Source organism: Macaca mulatta, chromosome 10, assembly GCF_049350105.2.
Source record: "Macaca mulatta isolate MMU2019108-1 chromosome 10, T2T-MMU8v2.0, whole genome shotgun sequence".
NCBI classification, from domain to species: domain Eukaryota; kingdom Metazoa; phylum Chordata; class Mammalia; order Primates; family Cercopithecidae; genus Macaca; species Macaca mulatta.
In genome coordinates this window covers 20,426,262-20,448,410 of record NC_133415.1, presented here as the reverse complement: position 1 = coordinate 20,448,410, position 22,149 = coordinate 20,426,262, and the positions used below count along the sequence as shown (strand labels likewise).

At 57.3% G+C, this 22,149-nt stretch overlaps 1 protein-coding gene and 1 long non-coding RNA gene across 31 annotated transcripts in view; one reads left to right on the top strand and one right to left on the bottom strand.

Moving 5' to 3' along the window:
- The window catches only part of SMTN (smoothelin), a 41,142-nt gene that overhangs the window by 12,833 nt on the left and 6,160 nt on the right, over positions 1-22,149 (top strand). For 6 of the 30 annotated variants that reach the window (XR_013399263.1, XR_013399264.1, XM_077949950.1 and 3 more), the window contains exons 1-16: positions 4,877-5,172; positions 6,896-7,026; positions 11,689-11,837; positions 12,237-12,330; positions 12,423-12,501; positions 12,596-12,693; positions 13,424-13,744; positions 13,833-13,905; positions 14,532-14,603; positions 14,685-15,206; positions 15,398-15,570; positions 19,038-19,190; positions 19,269-19,344; positions 20,473-20,637; positions 20,734-20,796; positions 21,005-21,074. Coding sequence is in view for 27 of the 30 variants with exons in the window: in XM_077949950.1 (XP_077806076.1) it covers positions 6,976-7,026; positions 11,689-11,837; positions 12,237-12,330; positions 12,423-12,501; positions 12,596-12,693; positions 13,424-13,744; positions 13,833-13,905; positions 14,532-14,603; positions 14,685-15,206; positions 15,398-15,570; positions 19,038-19,190; positions 19,269-19,344; positions 20,473-20,637; positions 20,734-20,796; positions 21,005-21,074 (2,159 nt within the window). In the remaining 3 variants the exon portion in view is untranslated. Of the gene's footprint in view, positions 1-1,197; positions 1,457-4,170; positions 4,476-4,677; positions 5,173-6,622; positions 6,719-6,894; positions 7,027-8,678; positions 8,928-11,688; positions 11,838-12,177; positions 12,331-12,404; positions 12,502-12,595; positions 12,694-13,423; positions 13,745-13,832; positions 13,906-14,161; positions 14,307-14,531; positions 14,604-14,684; positions 15,207-15,397; positions 15,606-17,495; positions 17,589-19,012; positions 19,191-19,268; positions 19,345-20,472; positions 20,638-20,733; positions 20,797-21,004; positions 21,075-22,149 lie in introns of those variants that run through there. The other 24 variants (XR_013399258.1, XM_028827832.2, XM_077949937.1 and 21 more) reach the window with 18 other exon arrangements.
- On the bottom strand, positions 935-4,902 carry LOC114670375 (uncharacterized). The gene is made up of 2 exons (XR_003719918.2): positions 4,774-4,902; positions 935-1,343 (listed from the first exon to the last, which is right to left on the bottom strand). It is a non-coding gene; the product is annotated as an uncharacterized LOC114670375 (long non-coding RNA).

Below are 22,149 nucleotides of genomic sequence, written 5' to 3'. Positions count from 1 at the left end.
TCGGTTATTTCATGTTTGAGTGTGCCAGGCCCTAAGGAGGAAACAAAGTTTTGGGAGGTTGAGAATCTGGGGTGCAGAATGGCTCTGCTCCTGATTTGCTACGCTACCTGAAACCTGTCCCTTGTCCTCTCTGGGACTCAGTTACCTATTTGAACCATAATAGGTAATGTGATACCAAGTAATGTGAACCATAATAGGACTCTGTGATACCAAGATTCAGGTGCTCCATTCACAAGTAGAGAGAAGGGTTTGCTGGGATCCCACACTGACAGGTTGGCGAAATATTCATTCTCGGACCGGGCTCTGGAACCAAAATACCCTCGGCCCCTGAGCTGCTCCAGATACTCCCTACTCTGCCAGTCCAGGGCTGAACCTGGAAGAATCTAGACCCTTCTTATTAAGTCTCTTGACCTAGGAGGGCCTGAAGAAAGCCAGTCAAACCCCCTCATTTTAAAGATGGGCAGACTGAGACCCAGGTCTCCCCAGTGCTCAGGCTTCATTTGAGCGGAGCTTCCAAATGGTGGATGATAGAATATGGTGATTAAGAACAAATGTTCTGGCTAGGCGCAGTGGCTCACACCTGTAATCCTAGCACTTTAGGAGGTGAAGGCACGCAGATTGCTTGAACCCAGGAGTTTGACACTAGCCCTGGCAACATAGGGAGACCCCTGTCTCTACAAAAAATAAAAAAATTAGCCGGGCATGGTGGCACGTGTCTGTAGTCCCACTGTGAGCCTGGGAGGTCAAGGCTGCAGTGAGCCATGGTTGTGCCACTCCACTCCAGCCTGGGTGACAGAGTGAGACTCTGTCTCAAAACAAACAAACAAACAAAAACCAAAAGAACGAGGGTTCTGAACCTATCTCCTTATCTGTGTAATAGTGGTACTACCTCACAGGACTCAAGCTATGAAGGTCATAGTGGTAACAAAATTGCCACACATGCATTATAAACATGATCAGGAGCCAGTGTCCAACCCATCAGGTGGCAATTACATAATACCCCACCATGAGCCTAGACCCCCCACTCCCTGCGCCCAGGCATCAGGGACTCCCAGAAGTCTAAAGAGGTCCAGGCTGGCACATCCAGAACTCTCTCCTTCCTGTCGCAGCCCTTTGCCTCTCCTTTGTCTGTAAGGCTGGGTCTCCTGGAATTCATTGCTGCCCGGTGGGCATCTGAGGCCCCTTCTCCTTCTCCAGGGCCGGAAGTTTGCCTGGCACTGTTGCCCAGAGAACACAGCAGCTGGATGACATCATGGAGATGATGGCCTTGCCAAACTGGTTTCCCAACAGGTCCTCAGTCGCACTCCGAGGGCTGCTGGCCATGACCTAGGGCGCATCCAGTTCTGCACATAAGAAGGAAGGTCATAGCCCTTGGATCCAGTCAACCCCAACAAGAATCATTCATCTCTAGCGACTCCATGCTTCAGCCTCACCTGCCTGTCTGTTGCCCAACAAGGTCCTCAATCCTACTTCCGTTCCCTTGCTCGTGCTGTTCGCATCTCCAGAATGACAGTGCTGTCCTGAGGAGAGGAGGCTTAGAGAACCCAAGGCACAGCTCCTCCATTGTGCAAATGAGCAAGTTGAGGCTCCAAGAGGGCCAAGCCTTACCTAGGGTGGAGCCAGGGGTAAGACACCCATCACCCTTCTTGCCTCCTGACCCCAGGCCTGGGCTTTCTCTGCAGGACCCTGACTGGGTGGAAGGTTAGCCAGGGTGACGTAGGGATGCAACGCAGACAGCTTCGTAAAATAGTCATTCTCAGACTTGGGCTCTGGAGCAAAATATGACCCCTAGCCTCTGAGCTGCTCCAGCCACTTCCCATTCTGCCTTTCCAGGGTTGAACCTGGAAGAACCTAGAGTAGACCCTTTCTGTGACAGCCCCTTGCCCTAGGAAGGCCTGAAGCAGGCCAGTCCAATCACTTCATTTTACAGGGGGCAGGCTGAGGCCCAGGCCTCTCTGGTGCCCACAAGATACATTCACCCTGCTCACCTGGCATTCAGAATCCTTCACAAAGAGAACCACCTACATTTCCTGCTCCACCCACAGCCTGTCCTCCTCCTTTTCCCAGATTACTGGTCTTTGATCACACTCTTCCTCTGCCACAAATGCTCTTTCATGCCTTTCTCCCTTTTCTATGTGGGGTGAATTTTAAAACTTAGCTGGGCGTGTGGTGTGTGCCTGTAGTCTTAGCCTCTTGGGAGGCTGAGATGGGAGGACTGCTTGAGCCAGGAGTTTGAGGCCACAGTGAGCTGTGATCTTGCGAAGGCCACAGTGATCTGTGATCATGCGACTGCACTCCAGCCTGTGGGTCACAGCAAGACCCTGTCTCCAAAAAAAAAAAAAAAAAAGGGCTGGCTGAGCGCGGTGGCTCGCGCCTGTAATCCCAGCACTCTGGGAGGCCGAGGCGGGTGGATCACAAGGTCAGGAGTTCGAGACCATCCTGGCTAATACGGTGAAACCCCGTCTCTACTAAAAAATACAAAAAATTAGCCAGGCGTAAGTGGCGGGCCCCTGTAGTCCCAGCTACTCAGGAGGCTGAGGCAGCAGAATGGCGTGAACCTGGGAAGCGGAACTTGCAGTGAGCCGAGATTGTGCCACCGCACTCCAGCACTCCAGCCTGGGTGACAGAGCAAGACTCTACCTCAAAAAAAAAAAGGGTGACAGTTTATATGCCACTTCCCTAAGAAGTCTTCCAGAGCTTCCCCCATCCTAGTGGCAGCAAAGTGGAGGGAAAAGTCTTCAACATCAGGCAGAATTCCACTTTAGTCTGAATGCCTTTACTAGCCTTCACCGCCCAGAGCTTCAGCTTCCTCTGTCAAATCAGAATGTAGCTATCCTACACAGTGGTCACCTGGCAGTAGTGGGAGCCCCACGTCTGACATGCAACAGGTGCTCAGCAAATGCTGGGGCCCTCATCACAGGATGTTTACTCTTTCCTCAGCTGTAGCCATAAACTTCCCCAGCACTGTACCAGACTGCCCTTTGATCTCTAGATCACCCCCTCTCCCTTGCAGAGAGGAAGACAAAGAGGCAGGCGGGTATGTCTGGAGGTGGACCCAGGCACTAAGGACTTGAGGGGGCAGGACCCACACATCCCTTCCATAGGGCCAAAGGCTAGTGAGGGCATGTGCCAGACAGTAAATCTAAGCATGGAGGAACTCACCGGTACCATTCCTCCTAGCCTACAGGAGGGCAGGGAGAAAGGAGTGTGTTAGCACAAACCAGGCCATTCATTGGAGCTGGTGACTGCCATTCAGGTAGGCCCTGAAAATCAGAGGTGGCCTAGGTGTGCCCTGCATGAAGGGGAGGTCCCAAGGGACGCGCGAATTTTAAAGTATTCAGAATTGGCCTTAGAGGGCGCCTGACCCTCGTTCTGGATAATAACATGGCATCTCGCCCAGGTAGAGAAGGCCTAGGACATTGAACCATGTCCTCCAAAGTGAGCTCTGTTTGCCTCTCCTGCTGTGTAGCCTTGACAAGTCGTTTTCTTCTGTGCCTTGATTTTCTTTTTTCTTTTTTTGAGATGGAATATTGCTCTGTCGCCTGGGCTGGGGTGCAGTGGCACAGTCTCAGCTCACTGCAACCTCTGCCTCCAGGTTCAAGCGATTCTATTGCCTCAGCCTCCCAAGTAGCTGGGATTACAGTTGCACACCACCTGCCAGCTAATTTTTGTATTTTTAGTAGAGATGGAGTTTTGCCATGTTGGCCAGGCTGGACTTGGGTGATCCACCTGCCTTGGCATCCCAAAGTGCTGGGATTACAGGCGTGAGCCACCGCACCCGGCCGGTGCCTTGGTTTTCTGATGTGTAAAATGGGACCACTTCTCAGGGGTGTGGGGATGAAATGAAATGACACATGGAAAAGACTCTCAATGTGGAGACTGGGCCTTTCCTTAGATGGGGGCCGGGGGTGTCACAGAGGACCTGAACCAGGGCTCTTCTGGGGCAACAGGCTGAAACTACCTCCCCAGAATCCCACATTATACTGGTTAAAAGCAGAGTCTGGACTCAGAAGGTGCTGCGTAGGAATCACAGCTTTACTACTTATCAGCTGTTGTCCTCATCTGTAAAATGGGACAGTAGTCATGGTCTTATGTTCTTGCTATGGGCATTTTATGCCTGGTACATGGCAAGTACAAAATAAATGATTTGTTACTGTTTTTATTTGACAGGACTCCAGACCCCATCCTCCTAACTCCACCCACTTTGGTCTCCATGGAGATCTGAGGGCGGTTTTAGGGCCTGTGGCACTGAAGATGGAATAGCTTTCCCTTGTGGGTCTGACCTCCTGGGTCCCCTGGCTGATTCTTTGTTTGGTCTTGGACATATCAGCTTTCTCTGGGCCTCAATTTCCCATATTTGCTGAACGACAGCCTGGACTCCATATTCCCTATTTAGGACTCCAGCGCACCTAAAGGCAGACTCTCAGGGCTTGGAAGGTAGAAGAACACTACAAGAAGGCAATGTCTGTTCAAAGGTGTGTGGGCTGGGGGAGGTGTGCTGTGTGATTGATCCTGCTCCACCTGAGATGGTCCCGGCACTCCAACCGGCACTCCAACTCCAAAGGGTCAAGGTGCTGCCAGTCACTCAGTCCCTGCTCTGAGGTGGCTCAAACCAGGTGTCCTGAAAGCAGCCTAGGGACGGCGGCCAAGCTTAAACACTGACGCGAGAAAGGGGTGGAGTCGAGGGAGGGGACGTGGTCTCAGGAACAAAGAGGAGGGCGGAGAGGGGCTGCCCTGAAGGCTCTGAGACTCCTACGACCCCAGGAAACTTACCTCGGCTTGGGGCGCCCTCCCCGACTTGGCGCAGAGCCTGCGTCCCCCTGCCGATGCCCACCCGACTCGCTAAAGCCACCGAGGCAGACGACCCCAAGACTACAATCTCCAACCTCCCTGGACTGCGAGGGGCGTGGCCGTCAAATTGAATTTTCCCAATGGCGCACGAGAGTGGGAGGTACCCGATCGAGAATTGGCTGGCGCGTCGGGGCGGGGCGGGGCCAGCCGGGAGGCTGGCGCGGCTGGACGGGCAGCTCTCCACAGAATCCAGGGGACGGTTGCTGAGCGGGACTGGGACACCGGGTCGCGGCGCCTCCCGCCTGCGCGTGTCTAATCCATCTGTCTGGTCCCGAAAGAGCTAAGCCGAGCCCGCGCCGGACGGGTGGGCTGGACTGAGAGGTGGGTGTGCGGACCGCGGGGGGGATCCTGATGCTGCCCCAACGTGTTCGGGGGTGGAACCCGGATGTCTAGCCAGGAGTTCTGGAACGTCCAGACCTAGGAGCCCCCACCCATACGAGAGCTCTAAGCCATGAGATAAAGTTCTGAGACTGTTGGGGGAAGACGCCCGCGGATTCCTAAGGGACCCCACGCCCCACAGGGGCGCTAGTCTGTGGCGGCAGAAACCCTGGGGAAGCTGCCACAGAACCCTGAGGCCCCTCACAATGTCCGGCGACCCCAGACTGTGTGACAGGGAGCCATGGGATTGGAGAAGGGCAGCGGCAGGGATCTTCTTATAGTCCCGTGGGTGTCTAAATTAGGCATTGGGGGACACCTGCCCCTTAGAAGAAAAGACATGGGGGGAATCAGAATGTCCGCAGAACCTAAGGCTGGTGACCACTGTACAGTCTTGAAAAGGTTTAACGCAGACAGAGTAACTAGGTAAGAGGCAAGAATCCTAACAGGCAGAGATTGGGAGGTTGACACCTCTGAGCCTACCAGGATGGGAGGAGGAGCAAGCAGTGACTTAAACAGGCAGGGACCCACATACCCCAACTGTGTGGAGCTGTAACCCTCACCCCCTACCCATGCACTGGATGGGGTGACTTCCCAAGTGACTGTTCTGAAGAGAGGGAAGGGATGATTGAAAGATGAATCAACAGGAGACAGGGGGGCAGTCCTGGGGCCATACATTAGTCAGTCACCATACATTAACTAAGCATCCAGTGTGCCAGACCAGGGCCCCTCAAAGTCCAGACATTAGTTGGGGCTACAGGAGGAAGAAGAGATATACGCTGGGAGGCTGGGCCAGGATTTAGGAGTCCATTCTGATAGGCAGCACTGGGGCGAAATGGGGCTCTTGCCTCTGTCACTGAGAGTGTTCCAGGCCCTTGAGGGCACTTTGGAAGGGAGCTTCGGAAGCCGGAGATGACGAAGATTTTGATTACATCCTTCTCTGCCCTCTAAGTCTTTGGCTTCCTCCTTGCTTAGTGACAAATCCTTGGCCCTCTTCAATCCTCTCAGTTTGCCTGAAATCCAGAGGTTGGGCAGGTCAGCTTCTGAAAGCCCTTCCAGGTGGGGAATTGAATTCTGTGTGAACTGGCAGGAGGTGCTGGGTGCCTGGACACCTGGCTTCAGGAGGTCTGGACAGCAGAGCTGGCTCCAAGAATTGGAAGACAAAGTGTACCTTCCTATACCTGGGGGAATGACAGTGGTGGTGGCAGCGAGAACTATGGGTTCAGCCCACAGCCAGAGGCTGAGCCTGGAGAGTGGGTGGGGGCTGGGTAGGCCCTGGGGATGGGTGGGTGGGGCAGGAAACTGGAGACTGGAGTGCACCCCCTGGTGGTGAGCACAGCTTGGGTGGGCCTTGCCCGGCTCTGGCTTCTCAATCCAGGTCCCTGCCCTCCCTGTTTGAGGTTTAGACAGGATGAGAGTCCATCCCAGGCCACACAGCAGACTGGTGGCCAAGCTGGCAGGGCTGGAACCAAAGACCCCCTACGCTGGGTTTGCTGAGTTTTCCAGCAAACCACCCTAGGGCAGAGGGCAACTTCCAGCCAGGAGCCACATTACAGGATGGGACAGTAATGGACGCTCCTAGGTTAGAGAGGGAAAGTAAGGCACAGAGCCTAAGGGTCTGTGGTTTCTAGAAGCCCCAGCATGCCTGATTCATGTCTGTCCCCTGCAGAATCCTCTGAGCTGGTGACAGGTGCCACAGGCACTGGGGATCTCACCAGAAAGGAACCAACGGAGCTAGGGGCCAGTGAGATGGCAGACGAGGCCTTAGCTGGGCTGGATGAGGGAGCCCTTCGGAAGCTGGTAAGTGGCCCCATCACCCACTGTGGGGACAGGAAAGCCAAGCCAGAGAGGCAGGGTCAATCCAGGATACTTCTCAGCTAACAGGAAGAAGTGATGGGGGAAAGGTCAGGAGGAGGGGGACACGGGAACAGAGGTGGGCCAGTTCCATGTGGCTGATGCAGAGGCCCTTGTGGCATGTGCCTGTCCATGCCAGGTGCTGAAGCCTAGTCCCTCCCAGCCCTCCATGGCCACCACCTGTTTAAACAGTAACTGCTGTGGACTCGCCCATGTGCAGCCACAGGTGTGGTGAGGCTGGATATGCCTCTCCAGAGCAATAGCTGGGGCAGTGCCCACCCCTGGAAGCTGGCCCAGTGATAATGGTAGCAGCAATGATTAACAATGCCAAGGCCTGGCAGGGGGCAGGCTGGGTACTGGGTATATATACCATGTCACAGAATAATTACAGCAGCTCTGAAAGCCTGGGCACTGCAACTCAAGAGAGTTAAAATCACCTGCTCAAGGACACCCATCTAAGAAGGAGCTGTGCCAAAATCCCAACCCCATAGTGGGCCACGGGGGACCAGAGTCCTGGGAAAGTCAAGGCTGGACGAGGCCATAAGAGAGAAACAGGCTTTGTGGGCCCTTATGGATTCTGTGGCTTCTCATCTCATTTTTCTACTCCTGAGTCTCAGTTCCTTTACCTGTAAAATGGAGGGAGGGAGGGAGATGTGTGTGCACACAAGCTCTAGGTCTTAGAGTTGGCATGGGTACAGAATGAGGCATGGACCCAGATCTCAGGTAGAAGAAAGATGAGCCCACTCCATCCCCTTTCTTGTTCCTCTTCCTGAGAGCCCTGTCTATCCCCATGCACAGAGAGGCTGTAGGGCAACCCGGTGGGGCAGGGCTCCTCCCCCAACCCCCAAGACCAGGCAGCCTGACCTGGAGGAGGGGCCAGAGGAGCTCCAGCTCCCCAGTCCCTGAACCTTGTCCATGGGGGTAAATTAAAGATTTACCTTACCTAGAAGACAAGTGACCCACCCCCGTCTCATGCCTTCCCCTGCAGGCAGAGGCTGGAACCAGCTAGCGTAGCCCAGCCACTGGGCAGTGCCCAGCTGCTGCCATAACCTCCCCAAGGCACTCCTGCCTGTATGTTCTCAGACCAGTGCATTAGACTCTCTGGGTGTCTGCCTCTCCACTATCACCGCAGGATGTGTGCAGCCTGGAGGGGATGGGGTTGGGTTTCCAAAGGTGCCCACCAGTCAGCTCGACCTCCCCTCAGGAAGTCCAAGTCCCAGTGGGAGTCACAGAGTCTGCGCAGCCCAAAAAGAGGGAATGCTAGGCCAGGTTCCCGCGCATCCTCATCTCAAGGTGTCCACAGTCAGGCTCAGAGTTCTTCAGCCGCCACCTCCCTCTCTCATGCGAGGCTCGGGCGGCGCTGAGAAAAGTTTCGGAGAAGAAGCTGGAGCAGTGGTTGAAGTCAGTCCACTCACGCCCCAATTTCTGGGAAAGAACAGATGAGAACCTGCCCCGGTCTCAGGCTTGGTGCCGCTCGAAGTCTTTCCGACCCCGGGAGCGGCTCCTCCAGCACCCGGCGCCCGCCATTACTGCGCCCCGCGCGCCGGCCCGGCCCCCGCTGGCCTCGTGGCAAGAACGGGGGCGTCCCGAACCGGGCTCCTCCCCGCGGGGCCGGGCCTTATAAGGAAAAGCTGGGCCCGCTCCGCCCGCCCTGCGCCCGGCGTCTGGCCGATTTGGGGATGCGGGCAGTCGCTTCCGGCCCCGGCTCCCGCACATTCTTGAGGATTGGGCGGGGAATGGTCGGAATGGGGGCGCCTGGGGACTTGCACGCCGCGTGCCCCTCCACACCAGCCGGGACGCCCTCCCCTCGGTCCCGAGTTCCAGTTCGACCTCCGTCACTCAGCTGGGTATCCTGGGGACCTTGGTTTCTTCCCTTTAGGTCGGGACACTGAAGCAGGCGGTAGCGGGGGTCTTCATATCTGGCTCCCCCTTCGGCGCCTAGCGCGAGGCGGGGTGGGCCAGGCGAGGGCGGCACCCTGCGAGGGAGGCACCCTGCGAGGGAATGCGGTCGCAGAGCCTGCGGGCTTTCAGCGCCCCCTGGCGAGGCCTCGCGCCACCGCCGGCGGGACCCCCATGGGCAACTGGGGGAGCTGGGATTGGGAGAAACCCTGGAGAGTCCCCTACGTTGTGCTGTTGGGGAGACTGAGGCCCAGCGAGACCTCAGGGCCTGCCAGGCTTCCCAGCAGCGAGGGCAGAGAGCACACGGAGAGCCGGCCCCCCAGGGGGAGGAAGCACCCTCTTTCCTCCCGGGAGAATTTCACTGGGCAGTTTCGGAAACCGCCCCATCCCCTTCCCCTTCCCCCTCAGTAGACAATGGCGCTTTGTACTTCCTTCCCTCCCTCCCACAGCTCCCTCCTTACACAGCGGTGGGGCCTGGGAGGGTGGAACAGAGGAGACACTGTGGTCCAACCTTTGCCTCCAGGCCCAAAGGTAAGGGTCGTGCCAGAGGGTGACCAGTGGAATGAGGTTGTCAGTCCCCAGCCTTGCCCACCCACTATGGGGGATCAGAGGGAGGCTCCCATTTTCCAGATGGGGACACTGAAGCTCCAGGGGTTGTGTTGTAGAGGTGGCCAAGTTCCTACATCAGACTTTTGTCAGGGACAAGGACCCCATCTCAGAGCGCAGAGCACTGAGAATGGGGACCTAGGAGACAAAAGGCTAGCCCTTGCCCCTCTGGGCCTCTTTACCCTCTGTACAGAAGAGGCTGGACTCTGTCCCCTCCAGCCCCCAGTCTCCAAATGTACCACAGGAGGCTCTAGGCCTGAGACACAGCCAGGACCGGGGGCTGGGGAGTGAGCCTCATTCCCCCCGCCTCTGCTATAAGGTCTCCTTAGGCCTCAGAGCATCTCTAGTCCAGGCTAGAGGGGTCTCCAACACAGTGCCAGGATCCCTGAGGTCCCCACCATGACAAACAGACCCCAATAGCAGAGCTATCCTCAGTCTAGTGCAGGCCCTGGAGTCAGAGAGACCTGGGTTCAAATCCTGGCTCAGGTCGTTTGACCATGAGCAAATCACATCTCCCTGGACCTCAATCTCCTCATCTGTCAAATGGGAATAACACAGTATCTAGGGTTTTTGTGGATTTAGGACAAGTAGGGGGCTCAGCACAGGGTTCAACTCACAGGCTCTCCATAAATGTTACTGATGCCTCGAGATATGCTGCCCTTCCTCTTTGCCCTCTCGTCTCTCTCCCTTCCCCTGACTGGCTAGAACCAAGTATGGGGGTGATGCTTATTGCAACTCCAGCTATGTACAGGAGAACCCAAGTCACTGTTCCCAACCCCACCCACTGGCGAATGAGAAAACCAAGACGCAGAGAGTTTAAGGGTTATGCTCCTAATCACCCAGCCAAGCTGGAACCAACTGGGGGCTCTGGCCTGAGTTTCGGGGGGCCTTCTCATAATTCCTCAGGAACGTGGACCCTGGAGGGCTCTTCCCCCAAGACTCTCCCTGCTCTCTTCAGACTAGGACAAGCTGGCTCATGGCTGAGTTGGGCCAGCCCACACTCCCTGCTGAAAACTATCTCCATTCCATCCCCACCCTTGCCACCTGGCCTTCCCACTAAGCAGAAAGGAATGATGGGAGGGTGCTAAAAAGGGAGATGATAGAGGGTTCTTTGGCCCTACCCCTGAATGATTTGGGGGGTGGGGACAGAGGAAATCACCCCACCTTTACTGGCTCCATCTGGTTATCAGACCCACACTGGAGGCTTATCTCTGCCACTATCTTCCAGGGGAACCCTGGGCCAGTCCTCTTGAGGACTGAGGATCTGTAGGGGGTGGCTCTACATGGTGGAGGTGTGGGGGAGGCAACAGGATTGGCTGACTCACTCCAGAGAAGGTGTTCTTTCCTGAACCTGGTTAGACCAGTCACCCCCAATTTCCTGGGAACTGAGGGGCTGAGAACCTGGTAGGAGCACCTGTCACCCAGGGATGCACTCTCTAAGGCCCTGGGGTGGCCCCTAGTGCCAGCTACCTTATATGTCTGGGGAATTGGTCCTTCCACTCTGCGCCCTGGCTCCTTCAATGGTGGCTAGGGCCAGGCCAGTGCAGTGGGAACAATAGCCCTCAGCCAGGCAGGACTCCTGAGCACCTGCCCTCACTTTCCCCATCTGTGGATGAACCAGTCAACCCCCAGGTGGGCTGTGGTGTTTGGTCACTAGACCATGGGAGCCTCCCTTGCTCAGAGGGTAGACTTCAGCTCTCACCTTTCCCTTTAGGGACCCTGTTAGTGGCTCATAGGGTGGCCTTCCTCCTCCTCCTCCTGCAGTAGCTCCCTGGCTTTTGGGGATCTGGGCTCTGAGGGGCAGGAATCGAGTTGTAGAAAGGAGTGCCTGGCTTGGCATTTGGCACAGGTGGGCAGTTTCTGACTGTCCACTCAGTCGTGTGCTCTGTGAACCACAATGCAAAGTGGGCTCCCCAAGAGTCCTGAAACAGTGGGCTGGGTCTACCCCCGAGACCCTGCGTGGGCAGGCAGGCACGTGAAGAGCTTGGGACAGAGGGAGTGGACACAGGCCACATATTGTGCCCCAGGCAGAGCCCGTGGGCAGCTGGTGCCAGCCCTCCGCCCCTGGCAGCCAAAATGACTTGCCCCTCGCCCCCGCTGCAGCTGGAGGTCACAGCAGATCTGGCAGAGCGGCGGCGCATCCGCTCAGCCATCCGGGAACTGCAGCGGCAGGAGCTGGAGCGCGAGGAGGAGGCCCTGGCATCCAAGCGTTTCCGTGCCGAGCGGCAGGACAACAAGGAGAACTGGCTACAGTGAGTAGTGGGGGATGGAACATGCGAGTGAGAGGGTGAGTGTGCGCCCCAGCTCAACTCATGTGTGCAGGCAGGCGTGAGCACAAGTGTATCTGTGGACTGCATGTGCCAATGGCGGTACGTCCACACACGCTTCTGGAAAAACAGGGATGTTTGTGGGCATGGAGCATGTCCTGATTGTGGCGTCGCGGCCGTGCTGGTGTAGACGGCACGTCTGAGTGCGTGGTATTAGTGCCCATGTCCATGGGCATATGTGTATCAGTGTGCAGTCAGAGGGTGTGCACAGCCACATGCCCTTCTGCCAAGGTTCTGGGTACTCTGTTCTGACTCCTCCCCTTAGCCCACATCCTCCACGACCTGGCCATGGCGGTGGTGGTTACAGTCATGATGTCTCTGCAGCTCTCGGCAGCGGGAAGCGGAGCAGCGGGTTGCCCTGGCACGGCTGGCAGGGCAGCTGGAGTCCATGAACGACGTAGAGGAATTGACTGCACTGGTGAGGCCCAGGCTGGGGCAGGGGATGGGGGCAGGGCAGGTGAAGACCTGGATTCCACAGCCCAACACCCGCAGCCTGCCTGTCACCCACAGTTGCGAAGCGCTGGTGAGTATGAGGAGCGCAAGCTGATCCGAGCTGCCATCCGCCGCGTACGGGCTCAGGAGATTGAGGGTATGTGGCCTGTCCCGGCCCCACCCCTGCCCTGCTGTCTGCTGTCCACAGCACCTCCCCACTACTCACCTCCCACTTGCTGCTTCCCTTCCAGCTGCCACCTTGGCTGGGAGGTTGTGCAGTGCGCGTCCCAACAGTGGCTTAAGAGAGGACAGCAAGGGGCGAGTGGCACACAGGCTGGAACAGTGTGAGGTAAGGAGGGTGGGAGGGTGGCCCAGTGTCCTGTGCCCATGGATGCCAGTAGCATAGAGCACCTGTGTGTCTTTGCTAGGCTGGTATTTGACTGTAAGGGGCCCACCCCTGCCTTCCAGCCTCTATTCAGCGGCCAGAGGGATCTCCCAGAAATGCAAATCCGCCCCTGGCACCTCCCCTGCTTCAACCCATCCCAGGGCTGCCCCTCACCCTCAACACAGCCCACATCTTTACCTTGGCTTATGGGGCCTGCATGTCAGACCCCAGCTGTCTCACAGTTCACTCTGTTCTCCAGAGAGTGTGGGTGAGAGGTCAGGCCATGCAGGTTCCCTAAGTGGCCAGCAGAGGCCGCTGGGTCCACAGTCCTGGCAGGACCCCACTCCCACTCCAGATGAACCAGGCTGAGGCCAGGGGTCAGGAACCTCCACTCCAGGGATCTATTAAGCTCTCGTCCCCAATAGGTCTCCTGCCATACCCACCCACTGACATCAGGACCGGGTTCTCTCTGAACCCCTTTGGCTAGGTAGTGCCAAGAGATTGGGAAATGGGGATCAGAGACTGCCCTTAGCATATCATTGCCAGTGCTTGCGCAGGTGTGCCTACAGGAAGCCATGCCCCACCACTCTGCTTTGCATGCCCTGCCCTGGGCACTTGCCAGCCTGGCCCTCAGTGGTGGGGTTGGCACTCGAGGCCTAGGGAGCCTTGGTTATATCCTATGGGTCCCTTACAGGTGCCAGAGCGAGAGGAACAGGAACAGCAGACAGAGGTCTCAAAGCCAACTCCCACCCCTGAAGGCACCAGCCAGGATGTGACCACAGTGACACTCCTGCTGCAAGCCCCACCTGGGAGCACATCCAGCTCACCTGCCTCAGCCAGCAGTTCACCCACCGCTGCCTCTCCTGAGCCTCCATTGGAGCCTGCCGAGGCCCAGTGCCTTACAGCCGAGGTTCCAGGCGCCCCAGAGCCACCCCCCAGCCCACCCAAGACCACCAGCCCTGAGCTTCAGGAGTCTCCAACGCTCACCAGCACTGAGGGCCAGGTGGTCAACGAGGTGAGTCTGGGTGAGGGGCAGGGATGCCAGGCAAGTGAGCAGGTCTGGGAGTCAGGCCTTGCTCATGCTGTGTTCTTCCCCCTTGCAGCTTCTGTCTGGCCCTAAAGAGACCCCTGCTGCCCAGAGCCCCACCAGAGGCCCTTCTGACACCAAGAGAGCAGGTGAGGGTCCCAGCAGGGGTAGTCACAGGCATCTGCCTTCTCCTCCCCCAGCCTCCCTTTCCCTGCCTAGAGAATGGGCTTTTGTGCCAGGCAGCTCTAACTTCCTCAGGTCGAGGCAGTCCCTGATACTGCACCCCACCCCTGAAGTGTCCCCGCCCCCAGCTAGGCCCACCTCCCCCTCCACCCCCATGGTTAGAGGCCTCCCCTGCAGCCTTGAAAGGCAACAGGCCTCAGGCACATTCTTCTCCCCAATAAGGGAGTCCACCCATCTCCCAGCTGGAGCTGTGGGCAGCACTGGCCAGGGGGGCTGTCCCCCCTCCCCATCTGCAGGAAGGATCTGGGCATCCTTCCTCCAGCCTAAGCCTCGCCCGGCCCCCAGGAGTGTCCCAAGTCATCCTAGGGTCAGTGTGGGAGGGGAAGAGGTGCCTGTAGGAGAGACGCCACCGAGTGGGGATGCCGGAGTGTGGGAGATCCAGGAAGGGATGGAGAGGTGGAGTGGGGGTTGAGTATAGGAAAGGTGGGAGGCTAGGGAGGTGTAGAGGAGAGGATTATGAGAGTTGGACCCCCACTATCCCCTGTCTTTTCTCTTTCCCCACATGGCCATCACCCCCTCCCCAACCTGCCAGACGTGGCTGGACCCCGACCCTGCCAACGCTCCCTGTCGGTGCTCAGCCCCCACCAGCCAGCCCAGAACCGAGGTACTACTTATTCTCACACTGCCTAGGACCTGGGCAGACCCTGTCCCACCCAGTTGCTGACAGCCCTCCTGTTCCTTCTAGAGTCCACCCCCCTTGCCAGCAGACCTTCCTCGTTCCAGCGGGCTGGCTCTGTGCGGGACCGTGTCCACAAGTTCACATCAGATTCTCTTATGGCTGCTAGGCTCCAGGATGGCACACCCCGGGCTGCCCTAAGTCCCCTGACCCCCGCAAGGCTCGTGGGCCCCTCCCTCACCAGTACCACCCCTGCCTCCTCCTCCAGCGGCTCCTCCTCTCGGGGCCGCAGTGATACCTCCTCCCGGTTCAGCAAGGAGCAACAAGGAGTAGCCCAGCCCCTGGCCCAGCTTCGAAGCTGCTCCCAGGAGGAGGGCCCCAGGGGGCGGGGCTTGGCTCCCAGGCCCCTTGAAAACGGAGCAGGGGGGCCTGTGGCACGTTCAGAGGAGCCTGGTGCCCCATTGCCCGTGGCCGTCAGCACTGCCGAGCCAGGGGGCAGTATGAAGACTACATTCACCATCGAGATCAAGGATGGCCGTGGCCAGGCCTCCACAGGCCGGGTGCTGCTGCCCACAGGCAACCAGAGGGCAGGTAGGCCCCCCAACTGCCTCCCCAATGGGGATGAGTGCCTGCAACCGCACTTCTGCATACAGGACAGGTGCTGCGGCCAGAGCTCAGGGTGTCTCCAAAGGGTGTGCTGGGAGCGAGGGCACTATCAACCTTGTCTGGCACTGTCCTCACTCCACCTAATCCTCCTGACAGCTGCCTTTCTCCCCACTCAGAACTGACACTGGGGCTGCGGGCGCCCCCGACCCTACTCAGCACCAGTAGTGGGGGCAAGAGCACCATCACTCGTGTCAACAGCCCTGGGACCCTGGCTCGGCTGGGCAGTGTCACTCATGTCACCAGCTTCAGCCATGCCCCCCCCAGTAGCCGAGGAGGCTGCAGCGTCAAGGTGAGCCCCTCCTCACCCCACCAGTCTCACCATCCGTCAGCCTCACATACACTGCTTCAGGGTGTGGGGTTAGTAGGGTTCCTCTGCTCCTCCCCTACTGAACACACAGAGAAACCGAGGCCCAGAGAGGGAAGGTGGCTGCTCACAGACCACAGCCAGTTGGTGGCAGAGCTAAGGCCAGACCCTAGTGTATCAGCCCCTAAGTGTGTCGGAAACTTACTCTGTACTGGCGTTAAACTTCCTGGATGCTGATCTCTGATCCTTAGTCCGAAATTGGTTGGTTCATTCCTGGTGAATAGATGGGGAAACTGAGGCTCAGAGGGTGGTGAGGGCTTGCTCCCCTCTTCCTGTGGCAGCCCCAGTGCCCCTGCGCCCACCCACACTGGACATCAGCCCTGAGGTATAGAGCAGCTCATCTGCTCATCCAAGATCAGCCTGGCCCATTAGGAGATTGGAGATTAGTGATTAACATCTGCGTCAACCCCCCTGTGGGGGTTGGGCAGAAGCTGGGACAGACAGGCAGGGGGGCGCCAATCAGGTGAGGCAGCAGCCTAGCAGGTGCCTTGGGAACTGAATACGCAGCACGCTTCCATTATTAATTCCCAAGCCCAGGATCCACTAGCTGGGAGCTCAGTCGGGGAAGGGATCCCCAAGCGGGCCACCCGGCTGCCCAGGTAATGCCCTCTGTGCTGAACCAGGGACTGAACAGGACTTTGGCTGAGGTGAGATGGCTAGGGCCAGCTTTGGGCCTTCTCATGGGAGACAGGGAGAGAGTGAGGGAAATAAAGCACCCTTCCTTTCCAAAAAAGCAGGATCCAGCTGCCTTCTGACAAGGGATTGTGTAGGGTGGAGTAGGGGGACCAGCTGAGGCCCTTGAGGTGGATGGGAGGTGCTCCAGTGAGACCTGGGTCTGACACCACCAACTTGCCTCAGTTTACTCATCTGGAACCAAAGAGGACAGGTGATGTGCTATAACGTGCTTGCTCAAAGCCTGTGGTTGGATGTGAGCACCATAGGCAGGCCAGAGGGCTTTTATGTCAGACCAAGACACTTTTTGTAGCAGATCACTCAAAGTCCTGCCTCCCTGTGCCTCCATTCCCCCATCTGTTCCAGCTGTCTAAAACAGCTGGAGTTAGGGTAAAGGGTAAAGGAGTGCAGGCTCTGGAGTCCAGCAGACTGATTCTCACAGCTAATGTACATGGTGGCTCAGGTCTATTACCTGTTCCCTGCCTCAGTTTCCCCACCTGTGAGGCATGGGGCCCTGATCTCAGTGATCTTCAGAACCCAGGCAGTCTTACTGTGCTGCAGGCCTATGATTTCTGCAGGGCTAGAGCCAGGCCTGGCGATCTGCCTGCTTGGGCATGCCCCCCTCCCCCACTGCCCCTTCCACGGAGGAGCCCAGAATAGGTTTCTATTTGGGCTGCAGCTCCAGCTGGCTGGTGGCGGGCTGGGAGGCAGGGGCGGGGCAGGCCCGCGCTGCCCTTGCCTTTGCCCTCGGACCAGCTGCAAAGACTCAGACACTGTCAGCCAGAAGCAGCAGCCCCTGCCACTGCCCCACCATTACCCCCCATAGCGTCCCCACCAGCACCATGCCGGGGGTACCAGGGCCTGGGCCTGAACTGGCCTCAGCCCTTGAGGAGCAGTTGGGCCGGGCACTGGAGGAGCTGCGGGCGGTGGCTGAGGCAGGCCGGGCGGCAGTGACCCAGGCAGCCGAGGTAGCTGTAGCCACCGTGGAGCCGGTGGCCCGGGCAGCTGAAGAACTGCGGGCAGAGAGAGCAGCACTGAGCCGGCGGCTGGATGCACTGAGCAGGCAGGTGGAGGTGCTGAGCCTACGGCTAGGGGTCCCACTTGTGTCCGGCCTCGAGCCTGAGCTGGAGCCCAGCGAGCTGCTCCTGGCTGCCGCCGACCCCGAGGCCCTCTTCCAGGCTGCCGAGGATGCTGGGACCCCTGTGGCCCACCCACCTGCCTTCAGCACCCGCCGCCGCTCCTCCACCTGCACCACCCGCAGCACTAGTCTTGTAAGTCCCTCTGGGTTGGTGGGAGGGGAAGGGTTTGAGCCAGGCTCTGCCTCCGCTGTGACTTTAGATATGTCACCACCTTCTCTGAGCCTCAGTTTACCTATCTTGACAGGGGACTGGGGCACTAGTGCTCTAAGACTAGGGCAAGAGGGTGCCAGGCTCCAGCCCTGAGGCACGCATGGCAGCTGCCCTGGCAGCCCCTGGCATGACCCAGGCCCCAGCCCCCAGCTCCCTGCCGCCCTGCACCCTGGCTAGACCAAGCCTCCCTGAAACAGCTGCCACCTCAGCTCTCCTTACCCTTATAGCAGACAGAGAGGCCCTGCCAGGAGAGGAAGGGCCATAATAGTTGGCCTGGGGCCTTGTCTTCAAGGGGCTAGGGAGATGCCCTGGGAGCGCTACAGGGCTGGAGACTCCTTAGAGGATGGTTTCCAGCAGGGGTGAGGCATGGGGAGGTGGTACAGAGGAGAGCTTCATAGAGGTCTTGGCTCAGGGCAGCCCCAGTCAGACACCTGGTCAGGAGGCTACGGGCCCCGGGCCAACCCCCTTGGCAAGGTGGCAGGCAGATGGGGGGCAACATGTGCTGCCTGGGCACTGGCCCAGGAGGACCCAGGCCTCGGGAACTGGCAGCACAGAGCAGAGCCTGCCTGGGAGGGGGCTGGGAACAAAGCAGCAAAATGAACTGAGGTTCAGGAGTTAGGCTACCTTCAGCTCAGATCCCAGGCTGTGTCATACTTAGAGAGAGACTGTGGGCAAGTCAGTTAGCTGCCCTGAGCCTCAGTTTTCCCTTCTGTGCGTGTGTGTGTGTGTGTGTGTGTGTGTGTTTTGTTTTGTTTTTTCTGGTCTTGTTTTGTTTTCGACAAGGTCTTACTCTGTTGCCCAGGCTGGAGTGCAGCTATGTGATCATAGCTCTCTGCAGCCTCTAACTCCTGGGCTCAAGTGATCCTCCTACCTCAGCTTTCTGAGTAGCTGGGACTATAGGTGCACACCACCATGCGTAGCTAATTTTTTATTTTTGTTTTTGTAGAGATGTGGTCTCGCTATGTTACCCAGGTTGGTCTCAAACTGCTGGCAACAAGTGGTCCCTCCCTCCTCGGCCTCCCAAACTGTTGAGATTACAGGCATGAGTCACTGCGCCCAGCCTTCCCTTCTGTTAAATAGGGACAGTAAAATCCCTAGTGCTTATACAACGTTACTATGGACTGGAAATCATCATTACTATTACTATCCATTGTATTAATACAATTCTGAGTACATGGGAAGCCCTACAACAAGGCTGTCAGTGTCTCTTCCCTGACTGACACTGACATGGCCATCTTTGGGCAAGCAGGCTGGCAGGCTAGCGGTTATTTCCAAGGCATGCCAGCAACCCTAGGATCTGCTCTCCTATCCATTGGGGGCATGGATACCCCTGCCCCTGCTTAAAGTCCATGCCCTCTCCCCACCCTGCAGATGGAACCAGAGCCAGCAGAGCCTCCCTCTGCAGCAGTGGAAGCAGCCAATGGGGCCGAGCAGACCCGAGTGAACAAAGCACCAGAGGGGCGGAGCCCTCTGAGCGCTGAGGAGCTGATGACTATTGAGGACGAAGGAGTCTTGGACAAAATGGTATGGCCAGATCTGGTGGGCTGGGGGTTGGCAGAGGCCAGCAGGCACCAGGTAGCCAATGACGGGCTCTATATGCAGCTGGATCAGAGCACGGACTTTGAAGAGCGGAAGCTCATCCGGGCTGCACTTCGTGAGCTCCGACAAAGGAAGAGAGGTAGAGAGCCAGTTGCCCTACCCTAGATCCAGCTGCCCCATTCCCCAGCTGCTCCCCTCATACTCTGGGGTCCATTTGTGGATACCCCAGCTTAATAACTGCCCTACCCAGCTTCTCCTTCTCTAGATCCAGCAGTTCCCTTGGCTATTCCCCGCTGGATCCAGCTGTTCCCTTCCCTAGCTCCTTCTTTCCTTCTGGCGACCCCAGTTATTCTTCCCAACCAGCTTCTCTTCTCCTTCCTAGACCCAGACACTCCCTCCCGCAGCTACTCTCTCCTTGGATCCAGTTGCCTCTCAAAGTACTGTCAACGACTCCTTCCCTGAATCCAGATATTCCTTCTCCCTGCTGCTCCTCTCTCCCTGAAGTCCATTGATGGCCATCTTAGCCTCTGCCCCATCCAGCTTCCCTTTTCCTGGACACAGCTACTTCCTCCCCCAGATAGTTCTTCCCTGGACACATCTGTTCATTCCCTTAGATTCTGGGTTCAATTGCTTCTCCTCTCAAATACTCGCAATTACTCTTTCTCTGAATCTAGCTGCTTCTGCCAGGGCCCACTGATGGCCACCCCAGTCTCTATCTCTACCCACCTACTTCTGTTTTAAGCCCAGTTAACCCCCTTCACTAGCTTCTCTCCCAACTACTCTTCCCCTGGATCAGATTGCTTCTCAGCTCCCATCAATTGCTCCCTTCCTGGATCTAAATATTCCTGCCTCTCCAGCTGCTCTTCTCCAACCAAAGACCCACTGATGGCCCACTCAGCTACTTCCTCATTCAGCTTCTCCTTTCTTAGACTCAGCTACCCCCTCACTAGATCTAGATACCTCTCCTGACTTAGCTACGCATTTCTATAGAAACTCCCTTCTTGGATCCATACCCCTTTGAGTTTAGCTATTCCGTATTCTCTAGTTTCTGCCTGAGTCCATCAGCCCCTTCCCACACTCAATTCCCTGTCAAGTTATGGCTGTCCCCTCACCCCAGCTGTTCCTAGAGAGGCCCTTGTTACCTGTGTCATTCATGTTTCTAACAAGCCACCCTCCACCCCATCTTGTGTGCCCCATGCACCTGTGCATCCGTGCTGTGTGGGCGTTGGTGGCCCTTTTGTGCATGCACGGGGCATCCCCTGCCCAGACCAGCGGGACAAGGAGCGGGAACGGCGGCTGCAGGAGGCACGGGGCCGGCCAGGGGAGGGCCGCGGCAACACGGCCACTGAGACCACCACGAGGCACAGCCAGCGGGCAGCTGATGGCTCTGCTGTCAGCACTGTTACCAAGACTGAGCGGCTCGTCCACTCCAGTAAGGGGCCAAATGGGGCCCAGGACTCAGGGTGGGAACACATCCTCCCCCGGCTCCCTATGCCTTTCACATCCTTCTCATCCCCTGCCCCTGCAGATGATGGCACACGGACGGCCCGCACCACCACAGTGGAGTCAAGTTTCGTGAGGCGCTCGGAGAGTAAGACCACCTGGCGTCGCCCTGTGCCTGCCTGCCTGTCCGCCTACCTCCTCCGGCTCTTCCTTGAGCTCTCTCTCCGTGTCTTCAACTGTGCCGTCACTTTCTTTTCTCTGCCTGCGGCTATCACCATCCTTCCATACAGCCTCTCATCCCATCTCCTGATGTCCAGCCCCAGCCCTCACCCGGTGCCCCTTCCCCTTTTCTGCAGATGGCAGTGGCAGCACCATGATGCAAACCAAGACCTTCTCCTCTTCCTCCTCATCCAAGAAGATGGGCAGGTGAGCACCAGCACCCAATCCCTGACCATAGAGGAGTCAGTGCCACAGGGGACCTAACTGCAAACCCATTTTACAAAGGGGTAGGCCGGGCACAGTGGCTCTTGCCTGTAATCCCAGCACTTTGGGAGGCCGAGGCAGGTGGATCACTTGAGGTCAGGAGTTCGAGACCAGCCTGGCCAACATGGTGAAACCCCATCTCTACTAAAAATACAAAAATTAGCCAGGCGTGGTGGCAGGCACCTGTAATCCCAACTACTGGGGAGGCTGAGGCACAAGAATCACTTGAATCCGGGAGGCAGAGGTTGCAGTGAGCTGAGACCACTCCACTGCACTCCAGACTGGGCAACAGAGCGGGACTCAGTCTCAAAAATAAATAAATAGACAAACAAATAAATAAAGAAAATAGAGGGGTAGACTGGGATGCTTGGAGGTAACAGGTCTGTAGCCAGGGAGGGACAAAGTGAGAGTTAAGGATCCTGCTCGTTTTGGGATCTCATTTTATTCTCAACCACACCACAGGAGAGGTGGATGTTCAGGGAGGCCAGTGAGTTGCTTAGGGGTTCACATCTCTGAGTGGCCACAATAGCATTGAAGCCTTAGAGAGGCCTACCTACCACACTGAGCTGCCTGGTGGCACTGCCACTTGCCAGTATCTGCAAACCATGTCCCAGGTCACAGAGCACCTTTATACCTTAGCCCCATGAGGAAGGAGGGCACCCGCATGTAACAGAGGCTGTTGGGGCTGGCAGAAAGCAGGAACAGGATCAGAATCCAGGATGGGAATCAAAGGGGTCCAGGGACTCTGAGTCAGAGAGACTGTTCAAGTTCTAGTTCTGGCCATCACGTCCTCTGAAATCATAGGCAAGTTACTGCCGGGGGTCTCAGTTTCCTCACCTTTAGTGGAATTGGTAAGGCCCCTCCCTGCTCTTGTGAAGTTTAAAATGGCACACAGGAAAGGATCAACAGAGATGAATTATTACTATGTTAGTCGTCATTTTTATTAGCGGATAGTGCCCAGAAGCTGAACTCACCTGTAACTTGAGGGTACAATGAGCCTTCTCAGAGAGCTGCTCAT